Genomic DNA, 18,297 nt, shown 5'->3' with positions numbered 1-18,297 from the left:
GAGGCTTGAAGGAACTAAGACACAAGTTCAAAGTCCCACAGTTAAAGAAGTAATGGGTCCAGAATCCTCACCCAGGCATCTCTGCTGCCACAGCTATGCCCTTAGCTGCTGCTCCTCTCTACCCTCAGAGCAGAGGACTGACTTTCCTTTTCTACCTTCATCCTCCAAAGTAGGGAGATGGGGATATTCTTGCTGCAGGGCTTTCCGAAGAAGGTAGCTGGGGAAGGAGACTTTATTCTCCTCCTGAGACTGCCTCATCCAGCTGTGTGCATCACCTGTGATTCACCCTCGAAGACAGCCTCTCCTCAGCCCTGAGTCCCTCAACACAGGCGGGCACTTATTCATCTTGGGAGGGCATCCTCAGTGTCCTTGGATGGGGTTTTAAGTGATGAAAATTATTAACTGTTGACAATATTTATAGTATCTTTTCCCTTAAATTATATTTAAGTCATAAACTAATGCTGAGAAACCCTTAAGGGTATTAGAGTTGCTCATTGCTGGTCTAACTTAAACACTCTGAAAATGTTCAGTCCAGATTGAAAAGAACACCCTAGGGGAAGGACTACCAGAAGAGAACAGAGTCATCACCTCCCTTTTTCTTGAGTCAATACCTTTGTTTATATGACAAGTCATATTAACTTTTCTGCTAAACTGCCTTCAAGGCCACGCATACTTCCTCATACTTGCTGACTCTAATCTGTGTCTCTCTCCTAATCATTCCAGCCTCTGGCTTTTGGGCCCATGTGCCTGTTTAGGACATCCCCCTGCTGAAAGGCCAAGATAACACTCACGCCAACGTTTTGTGGTAGTCAATGGTGTTTGTCACCCCAAGGAACTTTTGCACTGTGTCCATCACTTTGGCAGGTTCTGTTCGCAGCAGTTTGCCATCCAAGACTAGAATCTGGAAAAAAAGAAAAAGGAGAGTGTGATCTGAATCTGTTTTCACTCCAGGGGCCAACAGGCCCCCAGTCTTCAGCAGCCATGGTTATGGGCTGGGGCCCCTACGCTCTGTAGAGTGCTTCCTCCTCCTCCTCGGACAGGAGGAGTCCCTGTGCCTCAGTGCTGGGCAGTCTTTCTCCCTGCCTTCTGCCAGCTTCTTCTGACTGATGCGTCCTCTCCCAGCATTTAATCCATCACCAAGACTCTGCCTTCCCTCCTGCCCCTATGACACCCCCCGCCTCTCTCCAAGTTTCTGCACTACATGTCACTCTCCTGCCTAAACCCTCCAAGGGTTTCCTAAAATGCCTTAGCAACCTGGCCGTTTACCTCTCCAACTGGGCTCTCCCTCCCTCCCAGGGCCTATCCCAGGGCTTTCTGGGTCCCCTTAAGGTTACAGAGCCTGCTGTGATGGGACAAGGGATTGGGATAAACAAGACTGAAACCTTTGAAGATCCCAAAGACCTAAGTGTCCAACAACCACATTTCTGGCCCTGTCACTGGTAAAAGAGATCTTGAGGTCCTCAGCTAACTGCCCCAAGTCAGTGCTATGGCTGCCCTTCCGAGGGTCACGGATAGGCCTACCTGGTTGGTGTGAAAGGCGCTGAGCCAGCGCTCGATGTGGGTGGCGTACCAGCCAGGCACCAGGCAGCGGTTCTGGAGGGTGCGCAGTTTCAAGGATGCATCGGGCCCAGCAGTGATCACCTCATGGAACGTGTACTTCAGGGCTACCGGGTCATCGTGGGCTCGCTGGTGCTGCAGACAAGCCGAGACAGGGTCAGTGTGTCACACAGAGGCACCAAAGGGACAGGCTTTTGTGGGGCAGTAACTAGGAGGTTTCTGGACTTCCTACGTTTCATTAGAGGGGACTGGAATGCAAAAGTAGGACGTCAAGAAACACCTGGAGTAACAGGCAAATTTGGCCTTGGAATACGGAATGAAGCAGGGCGAAGACTAATAGAGTTTTGCCAAGAAAATGCACTGGTCATAGCAAACACCCTCTTCCAACAACACAAGAGAAGACTCTACACATGGACATCACCAGATGGTCAACACCGAAATCAGATTGATTATATTCTTTGCAGCCAAAGATGGAGAAGCTCTATACAGTCAGCAAAAACAAGACCAGGAGCTGACTGTGGCTCAGATCATGATCTCCTTATTGCCAAATTCAGACTTAAATTGAAGAAAGTAGGGAAAACCACTAGACCATTCAGGTATGACCTAAATCAAATCCCTTATGATTATACAGTGGAAGTGAGAAATAGATTTAAGGGACTAGATCTGATAGATAGAGTGCCTGATGAACTATGGACTGAGGTTCGTGACATTGTACAGGAGACAGGGATCAAGACCATCCCCATGGAAAAGAAATGCAAAAAAGCAAAATGGCTGTCTGGGGAGGCCTTACAAATAGCTGTGAAAAGAAGAGAAGCGAAAAGCAAAGGAGAAAAGGAAAGATATAAACATCTGAATGCAGAGTTCCAAAGAATAGAAAGGAGAGATAAGAAAGCCTTCTTCAGCGATCAAAGAAATAGAGGAAAACAACAGAATGGGAAAGACTAGGGATCTCTTCAAGAAAATCAGAGATACCAAAGGAACATTTCATGCAAAGATGGGCTTGATAAAGGACAGAAATGGTATGGACCTAACAGAAGCAGAAGATATTAAGAAGAGATGGCAAGAATACACAGAAGAACTGTACAAAAAAGATCTTCACGACCCAGATAATCACGATGGTGTGATCACTCACCTAGAGCCAGACATCCTGGAATGTGAAGTCAAGTGGGCCTTAGAAAGCATCACTACGAACAAAGCTAGTGGAGGTGATGGAATTCCAGTTGAGCTATTCCAAATCCTGAAAGATGATGCTGTGAAAGTGTTGCACTTAATATGCCAGCAAATTTGGAAAACTCAGCAGTAGCCACAGGACTGGAAAAGGTCAGTTTTCATTCCAATCCCAAAGAAAGGCAGTGGCAAAGAATGCTCAAACTACCGCACAATTGCACTAGAAGGAAATGGCAACCCACTCCAGTGTTCTTGCCTGGAGAATCCCAGGGACAGGGGAGCCTGGTGGGCTGCCGTCTATGGGGTCGCACAGAGTCAGACATGACTGAAGCGACTTAGCAGCAGCAGCAGCACATGCTAGTAAAGTAATGCTCAAAATTCTCCAAGCCAGGCTTCAGCAATATGTGAATCGTGAACTTCCTGATGTTCAAGCTGGTTTTAGAAAAGGCAGAGGAACCAGAGATCAAATTGCCAACATCCGCTGGATCATGGAAAAAGCAAGAGAGTTCCAGAAAAGCATCTATTTCTGCTTTATTGACTATGCCAAAGCCTTTGACTGTGTGGATCACAATAAACTGTGGAAAATTCTGAAAGAGATGGGAATACCAGACCACCTGATCTGACTCTTGAGAAATTTATATGCAGGTCAGGAAGCAACAGTTAGAACTGGACATGAACAACAGACTGGTTCCAAATAGGAAAAGAAGTACGTCAAGGCTGTATATTGTCACCCCGCTTATTTAACTTATATGCAGAGTACATCATGAGAAACGCTGGACTGGAAGAAACACAAGCTGGAATCAAGATTGCTGGGAGAAATATCAATAACCTCAGATATGCAGATGACACCACCCTTATGGCAGAAAGTGAAGAGGAACTAAAAAGCCTCTTGATGAAAGTGAAAGTGGAGAGTGAAAAAGTTGGCTTAAAGCTCAACATTCAGAAAACGAAGATCATGGCATCCGGTCCCATCACTTCATAGGAAATAGATGGGGAAACAGTGGAAACAGTGTCAGACTTTATTTTGGGGGGCTCCAAAATCACTGCAGATGGTGACTGCAGCCATGAAATTAAAAGACGCTTACTCCTTGGAAGGAAAGTTATGACCAACTTAGATAGCATATTCAAAAGCAGAGACATTACTTTGCCAACAAAGGTTCGTCTAGTCAAGGCTATGGTTTTCCCTGTTGTCATGTATGGATGTGAGAGTTGTGAAGAAGGCTGTGAAGTTGTGAAGAAGTTGTGAAGAAGGATGTGAGGTCTGTGAAGAAGGCTGAGCGCCAAAGAATTGATGCTTTTGAACTGTGGTGTTGAAGAAGACTCTTGAGAGTCCCTTGGACTGCAAGGAGATCCAACCAGTCCATTCTGAAGGAGATCAGCCCTGGGATTTCTTTGGAAGGAATGATACTAAAGCTGAAACTCCAGTATTTTGGCCACCTCACGCGAAGAGTTGACTCATTGGAAAAGACTCTGATGCTGGGAAGGATTGGGGGCAAGAGGAGAAGGAGACGACAGAGGACGAGATGGCTGGATGGCATCACTGACTTGATGGACGTGAGTCTGAGTGAACTCCGGGAGTTGGTGATGGACAGGGAGGCCTGGCGTGCTGCAATTCATGGGGTCGCAAAGAGTTGGACACAACTGAGCGACCAATCTGATCTGATCTGAACTAGGAGGTGGCCAGAAGACACTGAACTGGAACCAGGAGGCCTGGGCTCAAGATCTGGCTCTACCTGTCATTACCCTTTGACCTCAGGGAAGTCACAGACCCTGGAGCCCTAGTTTCCCCATCTTTGCAAGATGGGAGTCAGAGTAGGTCAGGGCTTCCAAATGCTGGTCACTCTGCACCATCTCTGTGGTCTCTGCCATGTCCATCTGTGCATGCCAAATCAACAGAATTTTCTTAATGTGGACACATCTTATTCACGTAAATGTATTTCAAAATAAAACTCAATACTGCCTTCACAGACAGAAAACTAGAATCAGCTGTCATATATAAAGATAATAAAGGTAATCATTCATAAAAATAAGTAAAATCATTCACAATAAAAATAAAGCTATATGTTCGCACACCAGGCAGATACAAATGTCTGCTCTAAGCCTTAATGCAGTCAGGCGGGTGGAGCCCCTGTGATAGGATTGGTGCCCTGGTAAGAAGAGACACCACAGAGGTGGTTTGCCATGAGGGTACAGTGAGACAGTGGCTGTCTAAAAGCCAGGAAGGGAGCTCTCACCAGGAACCAGATCGACTGGTACCTCAGTCTTGGACTTAAGATTTCTAGGCTCCAGGACTGTGAGAAAAAAATGCTGCTGTTTAAGCCATCCAATCTATAATATTTGCTGTGGCAGCCCAAGCAGACTGAAACAGAAGGACTGGGGAAGAACTGGAAAGGGGAAAACACCAGGTTTGAAGCACCTGAAATAACGCCCCGGGCAGTCAGCATCTGCAGAGAGCCAAAGTCCAGAGATCACGAGCCTGCTCACCAGGGATGACCCTCAGGAGCCCCCACACCCTCACTGAGCATCACACACAGCCTGGGCCAGGGGTGGGGGGGACAGCCCCCCTCCTCCTGATTTCCCCTCTGAGGCAGGCCATCACCCTTCCCTTCCTTCCAGCCCCTCCCTGGACCGTCCTGGGAGGAATCAGCCCCCCTTCTCCTTATCCCGCCTCAGCCACAGACAGAAGAAAGAACAGGGGCTTAGACCTGGAGGAGCTGGGTTCAAAACGCCAGCACATGAACTTGAGCTAGTCACCCGGCTTGATGAACCTTGGTCTTCTGTCTGTGAGAGGAGACATCTCCGCCCTCTGGAGGAGGAGGTGCATTAGGACAGAACCCGGATGCCTCCACCCAGGGCTGCTTTCCCTCTGCCTCCCTCTCCTTCCTCCTTCCTCCTTCCTCCCCCCATAAATACAGATGGTCAGTCTCTGCTGGGGCACAGGGTAGGGGGCGGCAGGGCACGCAAGAGAAATGGCTTCCGTTCCCCCAGGATCAAAGCCCAGAGGAAAGGAGAATATTGGGGTATAGACAGAAAGTCCTAGAGAAGTGAGAGGAAGAGTGGGGTTGTATACCAGATGAGGAGGGTAACCAGGCTTGGGAGGGAGAGGAGGGGGAGAGGTCTGTGGGGGGATCTGCACCCGGACTCCTACCAGCCTGTGGTCACAACGAAGCCCCAGAAAGGAAGCTCAGAGTGTGGCCAGGCCTACAGTAGGACCAGCTCTAGAGCAGGAAGCCCCCCACCCTCGCATAAGCATAATTCCAGCAAGACTGGAAGGTAGGGGAGGAAACCCCCCAAAAGCCCTGAGCCTAAGCTTTCCTATAAGCCCAGTGGAAAAGTGCTCAGAAAAAATTCAGTCAGGTCATTGATATTAAAGAAAATTCTAGTTCTTACACAGTCAAGTAGAAACTAGAAGTTGCGTTCCCTCACACAAACCACAGTCCAGGTAACTTCCTTAGCTGATCAGGCGTTTGCATCCTCCACTAGGGATGGCAGGTCCTGTGTTCTGTCCTTCTTTGAATTCCCACCCCCACCCAGAGCCCAGTGAGGAGGCCACAGATAGCATGAAGCCCAGATCACTATTCACCAAATCCTGGCTTCAGCAAGACAAAACCAGCCTCCACCTCTACTTGGAGAATCAGAGTCAGAGCAGGTCCCCAGATGAAGCTGGGAGGGGGAGCAGGTAACCTGGCTGGGACTCAGCGTGGATTTCTGCCCGGCTGCTCCTCTGGGCTGGACGCACAGTGGAGGGGACCCTGTTCTTACCCACCAGTGCACTGCAGGAGCCCAGCTGAGGGCGAGCGCAAAGACGACACAGGATAAATGTTTGCTGATGTTTATTAGTGGCTGAGTGGTAGACACAGCCTGTGCCACTGCCCAGGGCCCCACCCAGCTCACCTGGTACCAGGAGTAGGCTCGGTCCGCTGGGTTGATGAGGATGGTCAGGACCTTGGCCTTGGGTAACAGGGCAGCTGCCCGCCGGGGAGCCACTTCCGAATCAAAGTAGTTGGCGCTTTTCTCAAAGTAGAAGTCGGAGGTGGTGTTGGAGGGGATAGGGAAGAATTCCATGTACCTGCAGGAAGCCCACAGAAGAGGGCTCACAGGCAAGATTCAGGAGGGGCCTGAGGAACGCAGCCGGGAGGGCCAGGCTCACTGGGCGTGGAACGTGAGAAAGCAAGCAGGCACACTGCTCTCAGTCTGACAAGGACTTACTTGCCAGGATCTGAGACATAGTGTGGCCACTTGGCAGACTCCATCTTATGAATCAGCTCCTTTTTCGGGGAGACTTGGGATCAAGAGGATCTGAAGATGTATGTGGCGGGTGGGGCGGGGGGGGGGCAGGTGTGTACGCATGGGAAGGGGTTGTGTCTTCTCTTCTTAAATGGGATGCTCCCGGAGTGAAACTGACAGGGTCCTAACCCTTACTGCCACTAGGGGGCGAGCGGGGACGCTTCTGACCCGGGAACCCCAGCACTGAGGGGAAGAACGCCCTCTGCTGCCTCCAGGCTGCAGGGTTTCCTTCCTGACCTGATGGTACTTTCTAAGCTGTTACTGTAGACCAGCAGACAAGGAGGGGAGGCAACTGACTGCCTACCATCTGTGCCCCCCAACTCTGCCTGCCTCATATGGGTGAACCTCACAGCTTCCCAGATGAACCTCCCACATCCCGCCCAGAGTGACTGTCCACACCAGTCCTCTGAGATCACCTCTAGGTTGAGGGCCCCTCAGAAAACAGTCCAGTACTCTTGCCTGAAAAATCCCATGGATGGAGGAGCCTGGTAGGCTGCAGTCCATGAGGTCACTAAGAGTCGGACACGACTGAAGCGACTTAGCAGCTGTAGCAGCAGCAGCAGAAAACAAAATAAACACTCCAGACCCTCCCAGGGGCACCTACTCATGCAAGACGGAGCTACAGCTTCAGCACTTTCTGGGAATCAAAGCCCACAGAGCCCGTCTTAGTCAAGGGCATAGGAGCCCTACTCCACCCTGTGAGGCGAGGTTTCTCCTGGGTGGTCCCAGGGACCCATTTATCAGAATTCAGAGTTACCTGGGGGCCTAGGGGATTTCTGTACCCCTACAAACAAAATATTTGGAGTGGAGCTGAGGAACTGTTAGTTCTCTCACATTTCCAAAATTTCTTTACAAAACAGCACCTTTATGTTCACAATTCATTGTTGGTTGTACCTAAAGAGAGAAAGCTCTGAGAAAGAAGCTTTTTTGCTAAGCTTGTAGCAAAGCCATCTGGCAGCAAACCCTGACTTAAGAATCTTACTTGGCATAAATGTTCACATATTTTGCTACATATATATTAATAAACTTGCTAATGGGTGCTGCCCCAGACCTTGGTGAAGGTGCTGTTAAATATATTATGTCTCTCTAAATCCAGAAAGAGGTGACTTCCAATCATGCATCTGGTTACAGGGGATTTTAGATAAGAGATTGTGGCAGTATCGGAGAGAGAAAAAGACAGCTAGATTGCCTGACAGAAGACTGAACGATAGAAACAGAAATAAGCTGATGGAAATACACAGAGAAGTACCAGAAAACAAACAGAATAACGCCCATGAGGTCTCTACTCAGGTAAACCACAGACATAAAAATAATAAACAAGAGTAATACATGTATAAGGTTAGAAAAGACAAATAAGAGAGAGGTAAACATAAGAAACACGGTGTGAAAGCATCCCCCTAGCACCCACACCCTGTGGTAGCCTCTGGGGACAGCTTCTGGTAGGAATCTGCAACTCCAGCCACGTTCCCAGGAGACTCCCTGAAGACTTAACGAGCCACCTCTGAAGGGCTCACAAGAATGCCTCCTGCTCACACACAGTGGAAAGTCACACACAGTGGAAAGGGCCAGCTTTCCGGTCAGAACACCTGGATTTTAACCCCTGCTCTGTCCTCAGCTCTCAGGGCCTCAGGCGTGTCCCTCTTCTCTTCTCGGACTCGTGAAGGCAAGGAAGGGGATGGATTCTAACTTCTAGTATTCCCTGAGTCCAGGCAATAATATAAAGGGGCAAAGGGCTTCCTCATCAAGTGTCCCATCTGTGTGCAGGCTCCAACATCATGACTCAAGGGTCACTGGACTTTGTCCCTGTTTACAGGAACTGGCTGCGTGTGAGCAAGAGCCAGCTGCTTCCTGCTGTGGCCTCAGCAGACCTGCTCCTTGGCAGCCTCCATGGCGGCCGTCCTGTCCCACTGCTGACAGAAAGACCCACTCACCAGTCGATGCCTTTGTGATAGTTGTGGCCGTTAAAAAACTGGATCTCCTCAAAGGTCTCAGAGCTGGGGTAGTTGCTGCTGAGGTCGGGGTGCATGCCCAGGAACAGATAGAGGGCAGTGGTGCCTGCAGGGAAGGAAGGCGGGTGAGACCTGGGCCCAGGCCCCCAGCGAAAAGACAGAGTCTGAAATCCTGAGTTCTGGTCCTGGCTCTCCGTTACTCACTGGGAGACACTGGAAAAGTCCCTTCTCTTCTCTGGGTTTAGTTTCCTCATCTCTACCATGAGGGAAACATAATAAACTCAGGACAGGCAAATACAGAGCTTGCAGGTGGGCACCCCAACTCTTGAACCCACTGCAGACATCACTAGCCCACCACAGCACTCTTCATCACGAAGACTTGGCCTCAGACCACTGCAGACATCACTAGCCCACCACAGCACTCTTCATCACAAAGACTTGGCCTCAGAATCCTTCTCAGCACTGTACTGTGGCATTCACATCCACTTGATTACGGTCCCCTCAAAACCCCAGAAGAAGATGGTTTCTGCTGGCTCCTTCAAGCCCTGGGCCTTGGTCCTCTCTGGCACTTGGGAGGAACTCAAGGACAAGGGAGTTCCAGACTCGCCAGTCTGCTGGTGTGAAATTCCTGAAGGGCTAAGAAATCTGGCCCAGATGCCTCCTCTTTGAGTACCCTTCCTTCACTCACACTCCCTCCCCATTCGACAGTACAGGGCTGACCCCCTCCCTTTAGAGAGTCCATTCCTTTCCTACACGGATCTACAATTAACATGCTCTAATGAGAGGTTTCAGAAGAGAAGAGACTACAGAGTTCGGTGGTTCACAGTATATATTTTGGGGGCACAGAGACCAGAGTTCCAGACCTGGATATACCATCTCCTAAGTAAATGTGTTAGAGAAAGTGACAAGTTCTGTGAGCCTCGAGTGTTTTTTCTGTAACGTGGGAACAGCCATCCATACCAAAGATGTGCATGTCACCACTGCAGACATGACTAACTTGTCACAGTCTCTCTGCCCTGACCCAGTTTTGCCAGGCACTGCTCAGTCTTGCAGAGCATCTGATCTGGGCTTCTCTGCTTGGACTCAGAAACTCCCAAGAGGACACCAAGAGAGCTCCCTGAGGCTGTGGTTCACAACAGGAGAATTTAATGCCCAACCTCTACCCTTCCCACCTCCACAGTGATGGGCAACTCATGGTCACCCCAGCTTCGGTCCCACTTCCTGGGAAACAGCGTGTAGATTACTGGGGAGTGGGACCAGGGCATGATGGTCTCCAGAATTCTGTGGATGGGACAGTAGGGGAAGCCGTCAAGACAGTAGGGGAAGCTGGTCAAGAGTGGAGAGACCTGCCTGTTTTCTGGGGGCCGATGATGAGGAGCTTTGGGAAGCGGTCACAAGTCTTCTCCTTGGACCAGATGTCCTTATGGCGTTTGTCTTCGCAGGGATCCTAAAATGACAGTGGAAGAGACGTCAGGGCAGGCGGAAGAATGGACTCAGTGAATGGATTCCAGACTCCCGCTGCACATGGATGTGTGGCTCTCACAGCCCTGAGTGACAAGTGTAACTGCACATGTCCTTGTCACATCCCCCCCTCAGGACACTGAGCTACTGGTAGGCAGCAACGATTTCTGGTCAGTCTCCTGCTCCCAGACAAAGCCTTAAAAAATGCTCACCCCAGCACTTGGCACATAACAGGAGCTCACAGGCTCCTACTGTTGAATTTAAAAGTTCAGCAAGAGGTCAGAAAACTTTTTCTATGAAGTATTTCTATACTAAAAAATAAATGTTTATTAAATATTTTAGGCTTGGGTACTATCCGGTCTGTCACAACCACTCAACTCTGCTATTGGAGCTTGACAGTAGTCACAGACAGTATGTACAAGAATGAGCATGGCCATGTCCCAATAAAACTTTATTTACAAAAACAGACCACAGGCCATACTGACTTAAAAGCTAGGTTATAGACTCCTGATCTGAACTGTGAGACCATCAATTCAAGCTTCTGCTCCTAGTTTTTGACAATCCCCACTGGGGTAGACAGCCAAAGTGGAGATGATGCTCAGTTGCAGAAGTGTCTGGTGGTGAAATTGAAGTCTGATGCAATAAAGAACAACATTGCACAGGAACCTGGAACATTAGGTCCATGAATCAAGGTAAATTGCACATGGTCAAACAGGATATGGCAAGAGTGAACATCAACATCTTAGTCAGTGAACTAAAGTGATGGGAATGGGCGAATTTAATTCAGATGACTATTATATCTACTACTGTGGGCAAGAATCCCTTAGAAGAAATGGAGTAGCCCTCATAGTCAAAGAAAGAGTCTAAAATGCAGTACTTAGGTGCAGTCTCAAAAACAACAGAAAGATCTCGGTTCGTTTCCAAGGCAAACCACTCAGCATCACAGTAATCCAAGCCTATGCCCCAACCACTAGTGCTGAAGAAGATGAACTTGAACAGTTCTATGAAGACCTACAAGATCTTTTAGAACACCAAAAAAAGATGTCCTTTTCATCACTGGGAAGTGGAATGTAAACGTAGGAAGTCAAGAGACACCTTAAGTAACAGGCAAGTTTGGCCTTGGAGTACAAAATGAAGCAGGGCAAAGGCTAACAGAGTTTTGCCAAGACAACACACTGGTCATAGCCAACAACCTCTGCCAACGACACAAGAGACAACTCTACACATGGACATCACCAGAAAGTCAATACCAAAATCAGACTGATTATATTCTTTGCAGCCAAAGATGGAGACGTTCTATACAAGCAGCAAAAACAAGACCAGGAGCTAACTGTGGCTCAGATCATGAACTCCTTATTGCCAAATTCAGATTTAAGTTGAAGAAGTAGGGAAAACCACTAGGCCATTCAGATATAACCTAAATCAAATCCCTTATGATTATACAGTGGAAGTGACAAATAGATTTAAGGGATTAAATCTGACAGAGTGCCTGAAGAACTATGGATAGAGGTTTGTAACATGGTACAGGAGAGAGTGATCAAAACCATCCCCAAGAAAAAAAGAAATGCAAAAAGGCAAAATGGTTGTCTGAGGATGCCTTATAAATAGCTGAGAAAAGAAGAGTAGGGAAAGGCAAAGGAGAAAAGGAAAGATACACCCACCTGAATGCAGAGTTTCAAAGAATAGAAAGGAGAGATAAGAAAGCCTTAAGTGAACAATGCAAAGAAATAGAGGAAAGCAATAGAATGGGAAAGACTAGAGATCTCTTCAAGAAAATTAGAGATATCAAGGGAACATTTCATGCAAAGATGGACACAATAAAGGATAGAAATGGTATGGACCTAATAGAAGCAAAAGATATTAAGAAGAGGTGGCAAGAATACACAGAACTGTACAAATAAGATCTTAATGACCCAATAACCACAACGGTGTGATCACTCATGTAGAGCCAGACATCCTGGAGTGTGAAGTCAAGTGGGCCTCAGGAAGCATTACTATAAACAAAGCAAGTGGAAGTCTTGGAATTCCAGCTGAGCTATTTCAAATCCTAAAAGATGATGCTGTTAAAGTCCTGCACTCAAAATGCCAGCAAATTTGGAAAACTCGGCAGGGGCCACAGGACTGGAAAAGGTTGGTTTCCATTCCAATCTCAAAGAAGCACAATGCCAAACAATGTTCAAACTCCTACACAATTGCATTCATTTCAAATGCTAGCAATGCAATGCTCAAAATCCTTCAAGCTAGGCTTCAACAGTACGTGAATGAAGAACTTCCAGATGTACAAGCTGGATTTAGAAAAGGAGAGGAACCAGAGATCATACTACCAACATTTGTTGATCATAGAAAAAGAAAAGGAAAAACCAGAAAAACATCTACTTCTGCTTTATTGACTACACTAAAGCCTTTGACTGTATGGAACACAACAAACTGTGGAAAATTCTTAAAGAGATGGAAATACCAGACCACCTAACCTGCCTCCCGAGAAACCTGTATGCAGGTCAAGAAGCAACAGTTAGAACTGGACATGAAACAACAGACTGATTCAAAATTGGGAAAGGAGTATGTCAAGGCTGTATATTGTCACCCTGCTTATTTAACTTACATGCAGAGTATATCATGCAAAATGCTGGGCTGGATGAAGCATAAGCTGGAATTAAGATTGCTGGGATATGCAGATGACACCACCCTAATGGCAGAAAGCAAAGAGGCACTAAAAAGCCTCTTGATGAAGGTAAAAGAGGAGAGTGAAAAAGCTGACTTAAAACTCAACATTCAAAAAATTATGATCAAGGCATCCAGTCCCATCACTTCATGGCAAATAGATAGGGGAAAAAAATGGAAAACAGACTTTATTTTCTTGGGCTCTAAAATCACTGTGGATGGTGACTGCAGCCATGAAATTAAGACGCTTGCTCCTTGGGAGAAGTCGTGACAAACCTAACAGTGTGTTAAAAGACAGAGATATCACTTTGCCAACAAAGGTCCATACAGTCAAAGCTATGGTTTTTCCAGTAGTCATGAGCGAATGTGACAGCTGGATCATAAAGAAGGCTGAGGGCCAAAGAAGTGATGCTTTCGAACTGTGGTGCTAGAAAAGACTCTTCAGAGTCCCTTGGACTGCAAGGAGATCAAACCAGTCAATCCTAAAGGAAATCACCCTGAATATTCATTGGAATGACTGATGCTGAAGTTCAAATACTTTGGCCACCTGATGCAAAGAGCAGATTCATCAGAAAAGACCCTGATGGTGGGAAAGATTGAGGGCAGGAGGAGAAGGGGGCGACAGAGGATGAGATGGTTGGAAGGCATCATCCACTGACTCAGTGGACATGAGTTTGAGCAAACTCCAGGAGACAGCGAAGGACAGGGAAGCCTGGTGTGCCACAGTCCATGGGGTTACAAAGAGTTGGACACGACTAAGCAACTGAACAACTGGGGCAGACTTCCTGAAGGACTGTCCCTTAAGCTCTCTGACTTTTCCTTTCCCAGGCTCAGAGCCTGCTGGAGTGAGAAGTTCTATGATGCTGTTTTTCACAGGCTGTGTATGAGTGTGCATTCACATAGGTTCTGCATGGGAGGTCTCACGTGCACAAGAACAAGTGACAGCGCCCCCGCTGGTGAGCAAGTGTACAGCCGGTGAGCAAGTGTACACCGGGTGAGCAAGTGTACCCCTGGTGAGCAAACATACACCTGGTGAGCAAGTGTACCGGAGTATGAGGGCCTGAGGACTGAGTCCCTGAGCCTGTGCCTGGAGTGCAGGCCTGTGGGTGGTGGGCCTTCCCTCCCTGCAGCGAGGCATCCAGACCACCAGCCCCACTCACCTGCCAGAGCGGGTCCTTCTCCTCGGAGAAGATCTGGAAGTACTTCTGGGCCAGCTGCACCGGGGGCAGTGTCTGCAGCCGGAGGTTGGTCCAGGAGTGCAGGAAGCGCACCAGGTGCTTGAAGGTGTACAGGCCCAGGCGGTCATTCCCGTAGTTGGACAGGTGTGTCATGAAGATGCTGATCTGCTCCAGGGAGGGAAGATGGGAGGCATGGGCTGTCAGCCTCTGAGCCTCCTTCACTACCTTCACCCCCACTTCTGACCCGCTGGCCGTGCTTAAGCTTATGGTGCCACTCGATGACCAGTCCACAGTTCACCGGGGCCATCAGTAAACTTGCCACGTGACCTGGGACTACGTGCACCAGGTGAATCCAGTCTGACACCAAGCACAGCAGCCCCGAGAGGGAAGCAGACCTCCTGTGCAGACACGTGGGTGCTCTTTTGTACTTTTTTGGCAGGAAGGTGAGGGGGTACATGAACCATGAGGAATACACGGTTACCCCCACAAAGCTGTTAACACCACCACTTGATATCTATCTAACATTATCAAAGCATGGATGATTATTTACATTTTACAGATAAGGAAAGAGAGGCCCAGGAAAAGAGGTGAAAAGTTTAAAATGCACTCTACGTCTATAGCGAGTGCCTTTTAAACTATATATATATCAGTACATATATATCAATGTATACAGATAGTAATATATAGTTTAACATATTCAGTTTATTATGTATGTTAATTGCAATATTTATATATTTATACACACAAGGATTGGAAAAAGAACGTGGACAAAAATGCCAACGCTACTGTACAGAAGTACAAGATGATAGAAGGAAACTGAGACTGCTCAGATGCTCTGCAAGTGGGGGCAGGGCCGGGGCTGGAAGGCGGGCTTTCTAACTCCCAGCTGCACACCTGCTCCTGCCCTCCCCCAGGGATGGCAGGCCGGCAGCCCCTCCTCACCGCCAGCCAAGGGCTGGGGAGCACTCACAGGGTTCAGGAGCACAGTCAGGAAGAGCTCGCCCCCATTGATGATCTTGTCCAGCTCACTGGATCCACCCGGGTACTCGTTGTAGAAGATGGTGTGTGTGAAGAGGCCGCAGGTCTGCCGCGGGAGGACCTGGGGATGGGGCGGGAGAGGAGCTATGGTTTCTCCAGGTCCGCGCGGTGGCAGGCAGGGTGTCTCCTCAGAGAGGCAGCCTCCTGTGTGACCACACAGCCCCCACCCTTGGGGGTCTTCCCCACCAAAGAACGTCTGCCGCCCGTGACAGTCCCCCAAGTGAGCCCACCCGGCCTTGCCTGTTTACATACGTAAATACTTTTCATATTTCTCTGTACAAAATGAGCAGACTCCAAGGTAATAGGGACTGGCAAGGGAGACTCTTTCTGGCAACCTGGCCTGTGTGCCCAGCAAGGGCCCCTTCCCTCTCTAGAGCAGCACCCCTAGGCATGCTCTGTGACTCCTTTCCTGGCTTTAGCACTTGCCTCATGGCACTCTTGGCTGTGCACTGATTTAGCTGTTTCTTATGTGATCCACCCTCTCCGTCACCACCTTCATCCCCAGAGTCAGTAGGAATGCCTTAAAGGAGGACGTCAGTGGACAGATGGATGGAGGTGTGACTCTGGCTTTCCCATAGCTGCCCATCTGGACTGATGAGAACTATCCAGCCACTCCAGAGGCTGAGGTCAAAAACTGGGAATAATCTTTCTCTCTCTTATTTGCTATATCCAACTTATCAGCAGTTCCTGTATGCTCTAACTACTAAATAAGTCCAGAATCTGATCACATTCCAGCACCGCACCCTGGGCCATCCACTGTACCTCAACCGGAAGACTGCAGCAGCTTCCACCTGCTCCCCACTTTATCCCCTAGCAGCCAGAATGATAGAAATCCTTTTAATATATGAGTCAAGTCATCAGAGCACTCCATTCAAAACCCTCCCACCACAGACTAAAAGCTAAAGTCCATCCAGGGGTGTTATATTGCCCTACATGACCTGGTCCACCAAGCACCCTTCTGACCTCATCTCCTGCTACCTCCCAACTTGTCTTCCAGCCACAGTCGCCTGCTGGTTGGTCCTCAAAACCACCTGCATAAGCTTGCCTCAGGGCCTTTGCGCGTGTTTTCTCTGCCATGCATGCTCTTCCTCATGCAGCAGCATGGCTCCATCCCCAAAAGGCTCTCCCTAACCATCTTGTTTAAGTTTCTTCTCTTGCGGCACGCATGCTAAGTCGTTTCAGTCGTGTCCGACTCTGTCATTCCTACGGACCACAGCCCTCCAGGCTCCTCTGTCCATGGGATTATCCAGACAAGAATACTGGACTGGCCTGCCAGGCCCTCCTCCAGGGATCTTCCCGACCCCGGGATCAAAGCCGTGCCTCTTACGTCTCCCTGCACTGGCAGGCAGGTTCTTTACCACTAGCACCACCTGGGAAGCCCTCTCCTCTTCTGAGCACACCCTGTCTCCATCCCCCTGCTTGATTCTTCTCCACAGCACTTATACCATCTGACCATTATACACTTTACACAGTTATGAATGCACTGCCTCCTGTCACTAGAATGTCAGGTCTACAAAGGTGGGGACTTCTGTTGACTTTGTGCATTTCAGTATTCCCAGTGTGTAAAAAAGGGACAGATACATTTCACGTAAGCCAACAAATGGATGAGACAGAGGCCTGTCCCAGGGCCTCACCAGAGACCTCTTTAAAAATGCTCATCCACCTGATCCTGTCACAAAAGCATAAGAGTCGCTCACTAAAGAGGCAGACTGGCCTCCTCCCTGCCTGGGATAGAGAGCCTCAGGTGACAGAAAGGACAGCAGAAACCCCTAACCAGGTCCCCAAAGTCCTGCCTCTCAGGCTCCGGGCCACACTCACCATGATGCCGTTGTGGATGAAACCACGACGGTAGCGGGCTGGCTTCAGGTGGGGGTACTCCTCCGTGCTGGTCACGCGGATGTTCCACACCTGCTTCCAAGCCTCGTAGAGCTGCACGTGCACAGGGTACACGCCCGAGTGGTGGGGTGCCACCGCGTACCCCATGTCTGTGGGAATGCCGTGCTCCTGGGGAGAGGAGGCCCAGGGCAGGGTGAGCACAGGGTTCCTGCTCCTCTGGGCCTTACTTCCCCTTTGTAGGGCAGGGGAGAGAAATCAGAGACTAGGCAAGGCAAGGCGGCAGGTCCGAGACCTTGAGGTGCAGATGGGGAAGCTGAGGCTCAGGGCCCAGAGTCTCGGAGGAAACCGGCCGAGCCGGGGCTTGAGCTCTCAGCCCAGCACTCACTTCCTCCTGCTCCAGGAGTGAGAAGCAAGGATGGGCACCCCTCTGCCTTCGTGGTCTCTATGACTGGCTGGTAGCTCAGGGGGCACCAGAACCAGGCCTTATTCTCTCCTTGCTGGGCACGTCCTGGAGCTGTCCAGGGCTCCTAGTCTAGCCCAAGACAAGAGCTTGGGCTCTGGAAGCCAACAGTCCTGGGTTTAAGTTCTGGTTAGACCTCTTATAAGCTGGGGTGGCCTCCCCGAGCTTCCGTTTCTTATCTAAAATGATGCTATCGAGATACCAGGCTCTTGGGTATCAATGAGTCTTCAATGAGACAGTGGCTATAAAGATGTTAATAAAAAGCTGTCACATGGAACTGCAAAAGCAGCGGGAGGCCAGCAGTTCTGACCCCCAGTCCAGCCCCAAGCCCACCCGGCTCTGCCCTGTAGGGAATCTTACTCACGACAGCGAACTTCTTGTTCAGGGCCATCTGCTCAGCCAGCACGGACTGGTTGTGGAAAAGGTGGGGCTGCATGTGGCTCCACATGTGGGGGAACCACCAGAACTCCTTCACGTATGACAGTAGCAGGTCATCCCCCGCATCCTCAGCATCAGTACCTATAGCCCAAGCACAGGCTGCTCAGCCCAGCCCTCCTGCCTCAAGGCCCAGGGATGGGCGTGGAAGGCCACTGCCCACCCAAAAGTTGCTCAAAGCAGTTCTAAGAGCTACAGGGCAGCACAGACAGAGCCCCAGTCCAGGTCCTGGAACCATGTGGCCTTGAGTCAGTGGATGACTTCGGCC

General features: G+C 49.3%; 1 protein-coding gene across 4 annotated transcripts in view; it reads right to left on the bottom strand.

The window, feature by feature from the left end:
- Positions 1-18,297, bottom strand: part of NDST1 (N-deacetylase and N-sulfotransferase 1) — an 88,072-nt gene that overhangs the window by 10,438 nt on the left and 59,337 nt on the right. For all 4 annotated transcript variants that reach the window (XM_070374636.1, XM_070374637.1, XM_070374638.1 and 1 more), the window contains 9 exons: positions 17,959-18,113; positions 17,117-17,302; positions 15,231-15,359; positions 14,243-14,425; positions 10,311-10,407; positions 8,943-9,066; positions 6,619-6,793; positions 1,522-1,692; positions 792-901 (listed from right to left, as the gene is read on the bottom strand). In XM_070374636.1, coding sequence (XP_070230737.1) covers positions 792-901; positions 1,522-1,692; positions 6,619-6,793; positions 8,943-9,066; positions 10,311-10,407; positions 14,243-14,425; positions 15,231-15,359; positions 17,117-17,302; positions 17,959-18,113 — 1,330 coding nt within the window. The remainder of the gene's footprint in view (positions 1-791; positions 902-1,521; positions 1,693-6,618; positions 6,794-8,942; positions 9,067-10,310; positions 10,408-14,242; positions 14,426-15,230; positions 15,360-17,116; positions 17,303-17,958; positions 18,114-18,297) is intronic.

This window comes from Bos mutus, chromosome 7 (assembly GCF_027580195.1).
Source record: "Bos mutus isolate GX-2022 chromosome 7, NWIPB_WYAK_1.1, whole genome shotgun sequence".
Lineage (NCBI taxonomy): Eukaryota > Metazoa > Chordata > Mammalia > Artiodactyla > Bovidae > Bos > Bos mutus.
Note: the sequence above shows the minus strand (reverse complement) of the source record. Positions and strands in the feature narration are given on the sequence as shown.